Source organism: Hypoxylon fragiforme (genome assembly GCF_022984875.1).
Source record: "Hypoxylon fragiforme strain CBS 206.31 chromosome Unknown GGS25scaffold_8, whole genome shotgun sequence".
In the NCBI taxonomy this organism is placed as follows: domain Eukaryota; kingdom Fungi; phylum Ascomycota; class Sordariomycetes; order Xylariales; family Hypoxylaceae; genus Hypoxylon; species Hypoxylon fragiforme.
The window spans coordinates 2,428,046-2,439,604 of NW_026054763.1; the positions used below are offsets into that span (position 1 = coordinate 2,428,046).

The 11,559-nt window shown below is 49.8% G+C and overlaps 6 protein-coding genes across 6 annotated transcripts; 1 reads left to right on the plus strand and 5 right to left on the minus strand.

Annotated features, from left to right (window-relative positions):
* Positions 1–319: 319 nt before the first annotated feature.
* On the minus strand, positions 320–981 carry GGS25DRAFT_426205 (uncharacterized protein). The gene is made up of 2 exons (XM_049258608.1): positions 711–981; positions 320–622 (listed from the first exon to the last, which is right to left on the minus strand). The coding sequence occupies exons 1-2, from the start codon at positions 881–883 to the stop codon at positions 481–483; spliced, it is 315 nt and encodes a 104-aa protein (XP_049114113.1). The 5' UTR covers positions 884–981; the 3' UTR covers positions 320–480.
* Positions 982–1,684: 703 nt separating this feature from the next.
* GGS25DRAFT_426140 (uncharacterized protein) lies at positions 1,685–3,510 on the minus strand. The gene is made up of 4 exons (XM_049258607.1): positions 3,105–3,510; positions 2,418–2,993; positions 2,225–2,317; positions 1,685–2,154 (listed from the first exon to the last, which is right to left on the minus strand). The coding sequence occupies exons 1-4, from the start codon at positions 3,405–3,407 to the stop codon at positions 2,116–2,118; spliced, it is 1,011 nt and encodes a 336-aa protein (XP_049114114.1). The 5' UTR covers positions 3,408–3,510; the 3' UTR covers positions 1,685–2,115.
* Positions 3,511–4,130: 620 nt separating this feature from the next.
* On the minus strand, positions 4,131–4,880 carry GGS25DRAFT_426051 (uncharacterized protein). The gene has a single exon (XM_049258606.1). It carries the CDS (start codon positions 4,654–4,656, stop codon positions 4,294–4,296), a length of 363 nt encoding a protein of 120 aa, XP_049114115.1. The 5' UTR covers positions 4,657–4,880; the 3' UTR covers positions 4,131–4,293.
* Positions 4,881–6,700: 1,820 nt separating this feature from the next.
* On the plus strand, positions 6,701–7,350 carry GGS25DRAFT_524845 (cell wall protein PhiA; the record flags this gene model as incomplete). The annotated part of the gene is made up of 2 exons (XM_049264679.1): positions 6,701–7,010; positions 7,088–7,350. The coding sequence occupies 2 exons, from the start codon at positions 6,701–6,703 to the stop codon at positions 7,348–7,350; spliced, it is 573 nt and encodes a 190-aa protein (XP_049114116.1).
* Positions 7,351–8,155: 805 nt separating this feature from the next.
* On the minus strand, positions 8,156–9,342 carry GGS25DRAFT_426259 (uncharacterized protein). Its single transcript, XM_049258610.1, has 3 exons — positions 9,086–9,342; positions 8,941–9,010; positions 8,156–8,723 (listed from the first exon to the last, which is right to left on the minus strand). The coding sequence occupies exons 1-3, from the start codon at positions 9,173–9,175 to the stop codon at positions 8,266–8,268; spliced, it is 618 nt and encodes a 205-aa protein (XP_049114117.1). The 5' UTR covers positions 9,176–9,342; the 3' UTR covers positions 8,156–8,265.
* Positions 9,343–9,950: 608 nt separating this feature from the next.
* GGS25DRAFT_426245 (uncharacterized protein) lies at positions 9,951–11,151 on the minus strand. The gene is made up of 2 exons (XM_049258609.1): positions 10,949–11,151; positions 9,951–10,866 (listed from the first exon to the last, which is right to left on the minus strand). The coding sequence occupies exon 2, from the start codon at positions 10,797–10,799 to the stop codon at positions 10,059–10,061; it is 741 nt and encodes a 246-aa protein (XP_049114118.1). The 5' UTR covers positions 10,800–10,866; positions 10,949–11,151; the 3' UTR covers positions 9,951–10,058.
* Positions 11,152–11,559: the final 408 nt, after the last annotated feature.

Here is an 11,559-nt window from a genome sequence, read left to right on the forward strand (position 1 = left end):
GCCGTTCTTAGTGTATATCGTCATTTACCCAATGGCTTAAAAAGGAGACAGAGAAGAGGGTGTTTTATACTGAGCTTTGTTGTCTGTAGTGCTACGCCCCGAGCTGATTCTTGCTTTGCCTCTTTCCTTAATTTTTTTCTAAAAAAAAGGGAGGAATGATTTTCCCCGTCGACTAGTTATCTATATGGGCCCTGGTCCTGTGCTTAACCTTTATTGTGTCTGTAAATGCTAAACCCGATTTTGCGAAATTCTGGCGTGAGAGCGAAGGGTACTTCCCTGACGGAGATTTTGATAATGGCCTCCAAAGGCATGGCAGCCGATTTTCGTGGCCTGGGAAGAGGCATCAGATGTTGGGCCTCTTTTCATCTTATATATTCTATACCATCGAAATTTAACATTTTCAAGACGTACCAGCCTCGAGGGCATGCTTATACACCTAGGCAAATTTGGATACAAAATAGTTTACATACCTTAAGTACCCTACGTAAACACCTTACCGGTTGCAAACCTAACCTGCGAGTATCCAGACGTGGCTGTGAATTGATCGCGTAGTTCACGAGCGAGGGCAGTCGCTGCTGCTTCTACGGGACTATCCCGTTCTAGCCACTCTAGTTGGAACATGCTGGGTTTCGTGCAGGTTAGTTACCAGCATATCTGATAGAGAGAGAGAGAGAGGGAGAGTAAGGGAGGGTTAGTTAGTTAGCACACACAAGTTCCCCCTCGCATCCCTCCACGGATACGCCGTCGCCTCATCCGGCACCGCCTGCGCCGAGAAACTCTCCAGTACCAGCGCGCTGCGACGGCCGTCCGGATGCGCCTGGTAAAAAGGCATCGAGCTTCTCAAACGCCACGTTGAACGTCTCGGCCCGAATCCTGCGCACATTCGCCGAGTAGATCGGGTGGATGCCGCCCATCGTGCTCAGCAGCGCCCACGATGCCGACTAGGTAGGTAGGTAGGTAGGTAGGTAGAGAAACTTACGCAGTTCGTATCCGGCCTCGTGCAGGGGGCCGATGATACCGCCGATCTGCACGCCGCCCCCGACGGTAAGCGCGTCGGTGGCCTTGCTAATCTCGACTGATTTAAGTTGGCTGAGATCGATCGCGAGCCCGTCTCGGAGCTTGGCGAGCGAGGTTCCGTAGCCGTGGCGGCCTCCTGTGGCTAGGAAGGGGAGGTTGGCCGCTCGGGGGCGACTTTGACCTAGGGAAGGGGAAAAATAAGAGTCTTGGTGCCATCAGTCCTGGTGGTGTTGTGGTAGGTAGGTAGGTAGGTAGGTACCTAGCAAGTAGGTATCTTTCTCCCCCCCTCCCGATCAGACATCATGAACCTACAATCTTAACAACATCTTCCTCGGTCCGCGGCGTACGTCGGGGGCTTGTAGGTGGTCCATCTCAATGTCGACGTGGCGAAGGCTTCGGAGTCAGGGTAGTTGGCTGTGATGCCGGGTGGCCACTGGATGTCCCTGGCGGAGAGAGATGGCGCGGACATCGTGGTGAGGGAGGTGTACTATGGAACTTTGGGGTATACTAATGTGTAACTTCAAGTGGGAATAGGTACTCAAGGATCCTAAGGTTCCTACCTTATTGTCAGAGCAAGCTCCTGAAAGGCGTACGGCTAGATATATCACCTACAGTACCTACCCACCCAGGCACCTAAGGCAATCCTGGGTTTCAGCCACGAGGCACCGATATAACAACCCCAGACTTTTATTCCGACCGACCCGACCAACCCGACGCAAGGGGTCGTGGCTCGCATCCGTGGATCCTTCTCCGGGGAAAGAAGTCCAAGCTTAATGGAATATCTCACTTAGCGCTTATGGCGCGGTAGCACGGTGGCAGCAGATCGGTGGGCCGCGGTCAAGCTTTGTGTGTGAGATTCTTTCTCGTAATAAGGGGCCAATCATGTACGAAATAGTTAATGCGATCTTTCTACATTGCTGGGAAGCAAAACGTGTCGATGCATTGTCCCCAGCTGCATGCCTATTCGGGTGGGCAGTGGACTAATGAAGATTACCGTGCCCCTAGGCTACAGTATTTCCACTTCTTTTTTTCCTTCCATCTCCTGACGTTCCTGACCTGGGCACATCTTATATTTAAAGCAACTCCAGCTATCCGCACTCATACTCCATCCCCAAACGTATACACATTTTTCCATCGCTGAGATCTGCGTTAGCGAACACTGCTAAGTACCTAGGTAGGTATTCTAGGGACTGGTGATATAACTAACCGTGTCGTACGGCCTAGATGAGTCGACAAATCTCAAGTCCGTGCCAAGGCGGATGACGTTTCGCGGATCCTTATTAATCGTCGATGCGTGGATCTACCCGCAGTTAAATAAATATTGATCAGCTCGGAATCTTCTAATCTACTAACGATCGGATCGGTTCCGATCAGTAAGTTTCTTTGGCTTTCATGCTCACCGTGTAAGGCGTATGTAGCACCACGTCGCCGGCCTCATACTCCGTTACCAGCCATCTCCTCCCATGCGCCTCACCGAATTCCTTCGGTCCGTCGGCCAGCAGTCCGCCGCTCATCATGTTCTGGTTGAAAGCGTCCTTTGCCTCCGCGTCGGATAACCCGGTCCTCCGGGCGCGGTCGTAGAAGTCCTTCTCGATTTCCCGCCCGAGCTCGTGGCCCTTCTCCATGTAGATCAGGCCGCCACCGTCTAGCGCGACATTGCCCATGGGGACCCACGCGGTCATGCTGGTGTCTTCGCCGTGGCGCAGGAAGATCTGGTCGTAGTGCACGCCGATAGCTTTGTTGTGCGGCGTGTTGTTTCGAAGCAGGGATCGGGTGAGCCCGAGGGTGCTGTCGCCCCATCCTGTGAATTTGGCGACGAACGAGTGCAGCGCGGGGTGTTTGCAAAATTCGTCTTTGTACCAGGGTTCGCCGTGGGCTTGCAGTGCGAGGTCGACGAAGAGACCCCCGCGTGGACGGCCGTTCGCGTCGGTGGAACCGGCGCCTCTGCGATATGTGTCAAAATTTCTCGAGCTTGACTTGTACTGATGTCAAAAGCAAATGGTCATCCGGGTGAATGGGGTTACATACTACTGTTTGTTAGCGATAGGGATTGAACGAGCCCCTCATAAAAGACACCTAGTTCTCACCATGCCTGGATAATCCAATTTGTCCTTCGTACCATCAAATATACCCTCAACTGGGCGCGTGCCTGGCGAAAGAACACCGCTGGGGGCTAGAAGAGCGAAATACGCCTCCCTGGCCTTCAGAACATCGTCGCGAGGTAGCAGGCCTTTCAGGAGAAGATAACCATCATTTCGGTATCGTTCTCGCAACTCATCAAGAGGATCACCCGGAGACGAAGGTCGTAGGTGGCCAACTTGTCCCGGGCTTAGCAAACCATCGTTGACGTACAGAGGGGTTGAGGGCGGCGGCGTCGCAGCATGTGGCATATTTATTGATCTGTATTGATATGGACTTTGGATGCTGACAGCGAAGACTCGGTACAATAGCAAACTTCAGTCGACCTCGATAGAAGCTTGGCAATGCTTAACAACATTTTTAGAATTGAGTCGAGAGAAGAATTCGTCTCCTCACCACCCATCGAATGGACAACCACCTTGAATTTAGCCGGCCGTTGTCGGCAACGATGATGGCTCATGATTGGTGATTATCATGAAGTTGAGACTCCATTGGGACTTCGATGTTTTGATAGGGCGAGTGTTTTCCGAATGTGCCTACAGTACACACATATTGAAACGGGCGATCATAGTAGGATTGGCGTCAGGGACCTTTCCACATTCGCTATCCCTTCCCGCCCAGAAGCTCACCCCGCAATATCCTACCCGGTACCCCAGACTTTTGCTCAGCGGGGGCTTACGGGAACCCCTCTCGGCGCAACTGCGATGTCGTGGGGTATGGTTGTATTGCATATTCTGTTACAAGTTGGCGATCCCACGTGACTCGTATAATAAGAGCCTGGATTACAACTCAGCTCAAGTACTTAGTTAAGTTGAGAGGTTAAACTAGGCTTGTGAATCTAGGGCGACATTTCAGCTTTATTTGGGTTGTAAGTCGCGATAACAGGTGGATGCCTGACGTTCATAATATCTCACGCCTAGGTACTTACGTTGAGTCCGAGAGCCACCAAAGGCCATAAAAAGGATTCACCAACTAGTGAAAAGAATAATACGTTGACCTCTTTGAGGAGGTTTAAAATGCTTTATGAAAGTCTTTTCCCTTGTCGTGCCAAGCCAATCGCATAACTCATTCCGTTCGTTTCTTTCCCACAATCATACAACCAGTTCTTCCCCAAGCTTAATTTACAATAGGTCCCTACTAATAGTACGTCCCATTCGCAGTCGTAGGATGGGCGGGCGCATTTGATTCTCTTGTTGTTGTGGTGGTGGTTGTAGTAGTCGTAGTTGGGTGATGCGCTGAGTTGACTCCCTTCCCCCTGATAGCATTTTTGTTCTCATGTTCCACTTCCCTGCGCGCAATCATATTGTCCATATGTGCGATGTCTTGCTTTCCCTTGTCCGCGATAGTACGGTTCTTTATCTGGGATGCTTGGGTTTGTGGGTGGCGCGGGTTGTTGTCGAACACTTGATCTGTTGCTTCAAGCGCTTGGCCTCGGATGGCATCGCCTGCGCCGCGAATGCCCTTGAGACCGGTCTTGACATCGTCTACGAATCTGGACATGGCTACTTTGGTAAAATACGAAATGAGATGTATTCTGGAGTGGGCTAGTAGAAGTGTGATGGCAATTTCGAAAGTGTTCAAGATTGACAGTGGAGGTAGAATAGGTATGTGTGAATAGGCTATGTGATGATTACTGCGAAGTTGGTGATGATCACTATTAAACTGCTAACCTAATAAAACATGGCTAAATAAATTCATCATTGGGGCACAGAATAATGACGTAGTATATCTTTTGCGAGATCGATACGAGATCCAAGATCTGATGGCTGATGTCATATTGCCTCGACGTGCTAATAAATACCTAGGTACATATGTACCTACCTAGGCTATGTATGTAGGTATTTGCCAGTGGCGACTTGGCGAATACATATGTAGCTACCTAGTAGCAAAAAGGGGTAAACTACCTATGTACCCCAGGTAGGTAACGTAACCTGAGTAGAATCAAACTATTATATTGGCAAAACTTGAAATATCAAAACAATGTTTGGACTTGATAGGTAACAAGTATCTAGAAAAAGGCCTTGGTAATATGATAACTAGAAACAATGAAACAAATTGATACAAGATGTCAAACAAGAGGTGCACGCCCCTATTATATATCTACCAGCAACACCACCAGTTAATTTGAAACCAGTAGGTCGGTATGCAGCGCAGGTTGGCATCTATGGATATTATAAGGTTGACAGTCATGCATTGAGAAATAACAGCTTTATGCATTCACACAACTCCCGTGTTTTCAAGTTGGCTCAGGGAATTACGGCAATGCGTCGACACGATTCCCTCACCTCCTTGGACTGGACTGGGCGCCGTCATTGGGGGGGCTTTTTTCTTCTCTCTTTTTCCATTTCATGAGTCTAGAACTATACTTTGAAGTCTTTCCTCCAATGAAGCGGTAAAGCTCAAAATACCTCGTATTGAAGCATCGTGAATATGCTATAGCCATACATACATGTTATTAGGTAAACAACAGGCTGGTGGACCAGCAGCAACAAATTCCAGATCTAGACCAATCTTATGAGGTCTACAATGATCGCCGAGTAGTTCGTGTATGAGGTTGACCAGCTGGCAGAACGGGGACAGAGAATGAATGTCCCCATAACCGTGAACTAGCACTGTCATAAACTGTGTAGTTAATTAGGTAAGCCAAAGCCGCCCAGTTGGTAACAGTGCTACGTTACTTTAACATCGAGCACTTTCTATGTCCCATTGCTGCCCGGTCGGCTGTTTCCATTGCAAGGTCTAAGTAACTATTGGGCTGAAGAAGAGGAAGAGAACGAAGAAGAAAAGAAAGGGCTGCATAAGAATCGCAAGATTATTCTATATCAACAACGAGATTCTTATGGGTTTATACCCACATAAAACCCACTTACCGACTACGGTCTGTTATTATGGTGCTCTGCTCGCGCATGGGTGGGAAGAGCCAAACCGTCATGGTTGGGTATTGGTAGCCAGCACAGCCGAGCTTTCATGTACGTCCATACAACTAGTCGACGAAACGGAGATTTTAAAAAAACATCTTCCCAACAGCGCATGTTAGCGGTGATACAATAGCCTACCTTCCAAAAGTCTAGCACTGCGGTAGCCGCACGCTTGGTGAAAGTTCCAACCTCTAAGCTGCTTACCTCACTACTGTATGCTAACCTCTCTTCTCCAAATAATTTGTGGGTTATATACGGTGTCGATCGCCTCCAGTGAGGATCCCTTAAAATAGCATCGCCAAGAGGATCTTGGCACCGTCCAGCTAGTCTCCAGTGCCGATAATCTGCCTACAACAGTTGACCACGACTCGTATTCTGACTAATATACCTCGTGTTGCTGCGGTACCGCCGCTGCACGGATGATGTCAATAGGGGTCTCGCCGGCTGCTGGAGCCGGACAGGCCTGAGTATCATATAAGAGTCTGAATAATCCTCCCCAGTCAGCTTGATATTCCTCCTCATCCTCACGCTTCATCCTCAACATCATCATCTCAACCTACCTTACCTACCTTAATCCTTAATCCAACCCAATCAAACCCAACCAACCCAACCCCCCAACCTTCACCATGCTCTTCCAATCCCTCACCGCAGCCGCCGCGCTCTTCTTCGGCGCCTCCACCGCGCTGCCCTCGCCCCAGCTCCAGGCCCGCGCCATCGACCCTAACGCGAAGTTCCACCTGACGGCGACCGTGGACGGCAAGGCCACCGACGTGCAGGCCGCCCTCAGCAGCCTCTTCGTCAACCTGCCCGCGCAGAACGCCACCTGCGACGTGGGCCACGACGCGACCGCCACCTTCTTCCTCAAGGACGACGGCCTCTTCCTCTTCGCCAAGTCGGCCACGCCGCAGCAGCTGTATGCTGACCGCTCTGGAATGGGTATGTTTTTTTTTTCTCTCTTTTCCCCCTTCCTTCCCCTCACCGCACTCTTACTAACCACGTATAAAAAAAAATAGGCCAAGGCAAATTCGGCTACACCACGGGCGCGCAGCCGACCCCCAAGAACGGCGAGCGCACGCCCTTCACGCTGGGCTACGACAACCAGCTGCAGCTGAAGGGCAGCGACAAGTTCATCGCGTGCCCGAACAGCGTGCAGGGCGCCTGGAGCATCTGGGCCTCGTCCGGCGTCGCCAACCCCGCCGGCAACTCCGGCTGCAAGGAGACCACCCTCAAGGCCTCCGTCGTCGCCAACCCCAACGGCTGCATCTATTCCTCTTAAGTGAGCGTGTAGCAGCATCTGGATGGATGGATGGAAGCGAGGAGAGGAAAAAGGATAGAAGGATGACGGAGAAAAGGGGAGGAAAAAGTGGAGAGAGAGAGAGAGAGAGAGAGAGTTGATTGCATTCGAAAAAAGAGGAAAAAAGTCAAGCAAAGCTTTTATTTTTTAACGTGTCGATGACGCCCGATATGATCATTAAGTGAAGACAAATAGAATACATAGTTACCTAAGTTGGATAATACCTAGTACATACCTAGAGGTACATGATAATATAAAAGCCCTCAGGGGTTTTGGGTAGCCTACCTACCTACCTACCTACACAATTCCTGTCTTGAGTGAGTGCGATGTGTTGTGGTTTGTGGTGATTGAATGATCGACCCTTTCTATTTTCATGTCGGTGAGATGGTATGGATATGTGCCTGTGGATCACGGCACACATACACGTGCCGCGTGGATCAAACACGCGCGCGGTGGAGTTGAGTTGTGGGCTCTGGAATATCCCTCTTCCATAGGCTAGCCGGCGATCCTTTACTTCAATGCTTCACTGAACAGGGTTGATGTTTCTAGAAGCACGGTGATGGCACTGGACGAGACAAGATAAAATGCTAGAAAGAAGCGCCCCCGTATAAGTGAATGTATGAAGAGCATTAGTAGGGACAATGAATAGCTACAAGTCTTAGCAGAGAACGGTGACATGCATGTAAGACTATGACGCTTTACCTAACAGTCCGTTTCACAAGGGGTCGGTAGTACCTACCCATCAACGTACTACCTACCTACCAAGCCTCGAGTAACAGCATCCGTGGCCCTGGGTATGTAGGTGCCTAGTATCTATAACCACGCGCACTACAAGGCCACCAACTCCCGTCCGCCCTTCCCAACAAGCCAGCCCCATATTCAGTTCAGTTCAGGCACTTAATCCACGACCGCCTCATCACCCCCAAACCCATTCCCAATCTCAATCTCAATCTCATACCCATCTTCATCTTCATCCTCATTCTTAATCCCCTCCCCCCCCTCCTCCTCCCCCTTCACCTCTTCCTCATCCTTATCCTCCCCCTCCCAACCCCGCAGCACACGACGCCCCCTCCCCCTAGCCCCAGCCCTAGCCCTATTACACCCCGGAACCATCTTCGCAGCCACTCCCCCCCGCCTACCAGCCCGAGCGCCGCGTACATTCTTCTTCATCTTCTCATCGTCGCCGTCGCTGCCGTCCATCTCAGCTGCCAGACGCTTGCCCCTGCGGGCACGGCCTTGCTTGGGGGGAGGAGGAGGAGGAGGAGATGATGGTGGGGCTTCGGGAGTCCCTGGCTCGGCTGCTGCTGCTGCTGCTGCTTCGTCGGGGTAGAGGGTCGCGAGCTTTTTCTTGAGGGCTGGGTTTGGGTGTGTTGTTAGATTGGTATGTATGGATTTGGGATGGGTAGGGGGGTAGGGGGGTAGGTAGGTAGGTAGGTAGGTGTGAGAAGGACGCTATGGATACACGCATGTATGTAAGAGAGAGGGAGAGAAAGTATGTGTGTGATGTTTTTGTGTGCAGCGGTAGTAGTAGTAGTAATAGTAGCCAGTATAGAATGAAAAAAAATAACTTACCAAGCATAGTATTGTTAGCACTCCTGGGATTGGTGTAGCCGGCCATCTTGGCTAGCTTCGGTATGTCGATCTGAGTGAAAATGAAATGTCAGAGGTCAGGTGTGAAACGACATAGGTAGGTAGGTATATTAGATGGAAGACTTACATCGGGGGAGGTTTTGAGGCACCGCCAGGCCATGCACAGGATCTGGCACTCCTTCTCGGATAAGGTGTTCTTATTCTCGGCAGAGACCATGGTGGTGATGCCGAGTTATTGAGGGGATGTGTGAGGTTAAGTATAATAATAGTTATAGTTGGTGAGATGTCAATGATAGGTGAGTGGACTGTGTAAGAGTCTATAGCAAGTGTGGTGAACGAAGAAAAGAAAGAAATAAATTGTCTGTAAGTGTGGTAAGTGTGCCATAATAAATACTATGCAGTCACCCTAGATCGTAACCGCAACGACTGTTGTTGCTAGAGTAATCGTGATCGGGGATACAAAAAAAAAAGAAAAACCAAAATGCGAGCCTGGAATATGCAGTAAGGATGATGCAGCAGCCTCACGACCGTAATGTGATAGATATTCCGATATGTGCAGTAAATGTGACAGATATGATGTTTCTCTTGTCATTATAGGGGTGATTATGAACGCGATAACATTGAAGCGAGATTCTCACCGTGAGATAGCATACTTATCTCTTGCCCGTCTGTTAACACAGGAACAACCAGCCTTGCAGGTTCAACTTTACACACAACATGTCACTGCATTTAGTCTCATGGGAACAATCACAATGAGTCATTTTTCTTTCATTAACAGTAACTTAACGTACCTTAGGGAGGTATCAATAGATGGAGTTGGAGGGCCCTCTAGCCTTACTCTCTTCATCACCTTACATGAAGCCACCAGCCCCTGGCACGCATGATGCAATCCAAGCACATCACAACATACAGTTGATGAAGTGCCTTAGTTGAAATACTAGACACATATCTTGGTATATGTCTAAGTAGGCACCTAGGCGGGCATGCATTAATACCTGGGCACCGACTTATAGCTTCGTCGATTGAACCTGTTGTATTATCATGGGTATTTGCTGCTCTTCATCGCCAGGCCCTGCCAACCCCACCCGTTGCACCCTTCATCATTTGAGCTTTGCTTCACCTGTTACTAGGTGCATTGCCTCTCGCTGTAGCTGTGAAAGCCTCGTCCCTATGAACCATACAGCCTCCTTACGTCTTGGGGTTTCGGAAATTGTAGAAGGCACAGCAGCTGCATTATGTATATTAGGTAATGTGTTGGAAGAGCTGCCCGAGGCTGTTGGCACTGGTTGGCCGCTGGGTACTGCGGAATGCGGTGTGTGCATCGGTTGTGAACCTGCTCCTGAGGTTGGGCCGTCATTATGGGCATTGATCGATTCATTGCCTACCGTCCCTCCTGGTGTAGTAGGTAGAGGCTGGGCAGATCCTTGAACTGTCTGCCCTTGCTGTCCTGGCCCTAAAGCTTGAGTATATTGCTGCGTGGGAGGCTGTCCTAATAGAGGCTGCTGCGTTACTGTAGGGTCATTGCCATCTTGTCTATTTCTGCGCTTTTCCCTGTATCGTAAGATCATAAAGAATGCCAGCCCTGCAAACAATAGACTAAGCAAGCCTCCTACACTAACACCAACTCCAGCCTTTACGCCGGTAGATAGTCCATCGTGATTACTGACTGGCGTCGCTGATGTGGTAGCCCCTAGTCTGCTAGACGATGATGCAGTCCGAGTCCGAGTCCGCGTCCTGTCAAGCCTGTTTACGGATGTTTTCCTAGCAAGAACCAAGCTAGGCGTCACTGGGCGAGTCTCCAGGATAGAAAGGTCGCTTTCAGCCCAGCGGATTTCTTTCATAATTTACGAAACCGACAAGTCTGTATCTGTCACCTCGTAATATTTCTCCTCGGTGCAGGAGAAATCACTGTCAAGCATTAGACATGGGGCAAGAGACTTCAGTAGAGACTTCAGTTTCTTTAGAGAACAGAAAAAGAAGCAAAATGTACCTCATAGCACAAAGCATGACCGTCTCAGTAGGCTCTTCGCGGGGCCCTTGTTCAATTCTAAATCACGAACAGCCGATGGTGAATCCGCTAGGACATATCGCGGGCGAGTAATAAAAGGTCTTCTCTGCGGTAGGTTTCGTAGTTGGGTGGCGTGCACCCAGGAAGGCATCCCCAAAACTTATGAAGATCTGCTTGTGGACTCGTAGATACTGGGAGACATGGGCGTAGAGGAGTCCATACCGTAGTTAAGGCAGCGGCTGGTGGTGTTCCATCGTGGTCATCATCATCATCGGAGGATGTCGCTCATGGTGCAACAACAGTTGACGCAATGGTTGTCGTAAGAGGTGCAAGCCCCATGATAATGACCCCATGATAATGATGCGGTTCTACCCATCACCTCATCTGATCTCAGGGACTCGTTTATGGTGCTCACCTAGGTAGATAGCGAGTGTCTTGGCATAATAGGCCATTAGTTATACATATCTAGAACGGTCGACCCCATCATGAAAGTGACATTTTAGAACGAGGGGTACTAAGAATTGTTTGTATTGGACGCGCCGTGCCGCATGAAGAATCGCGATGGACTAAAGCATTCAACGTTGACAGGGATC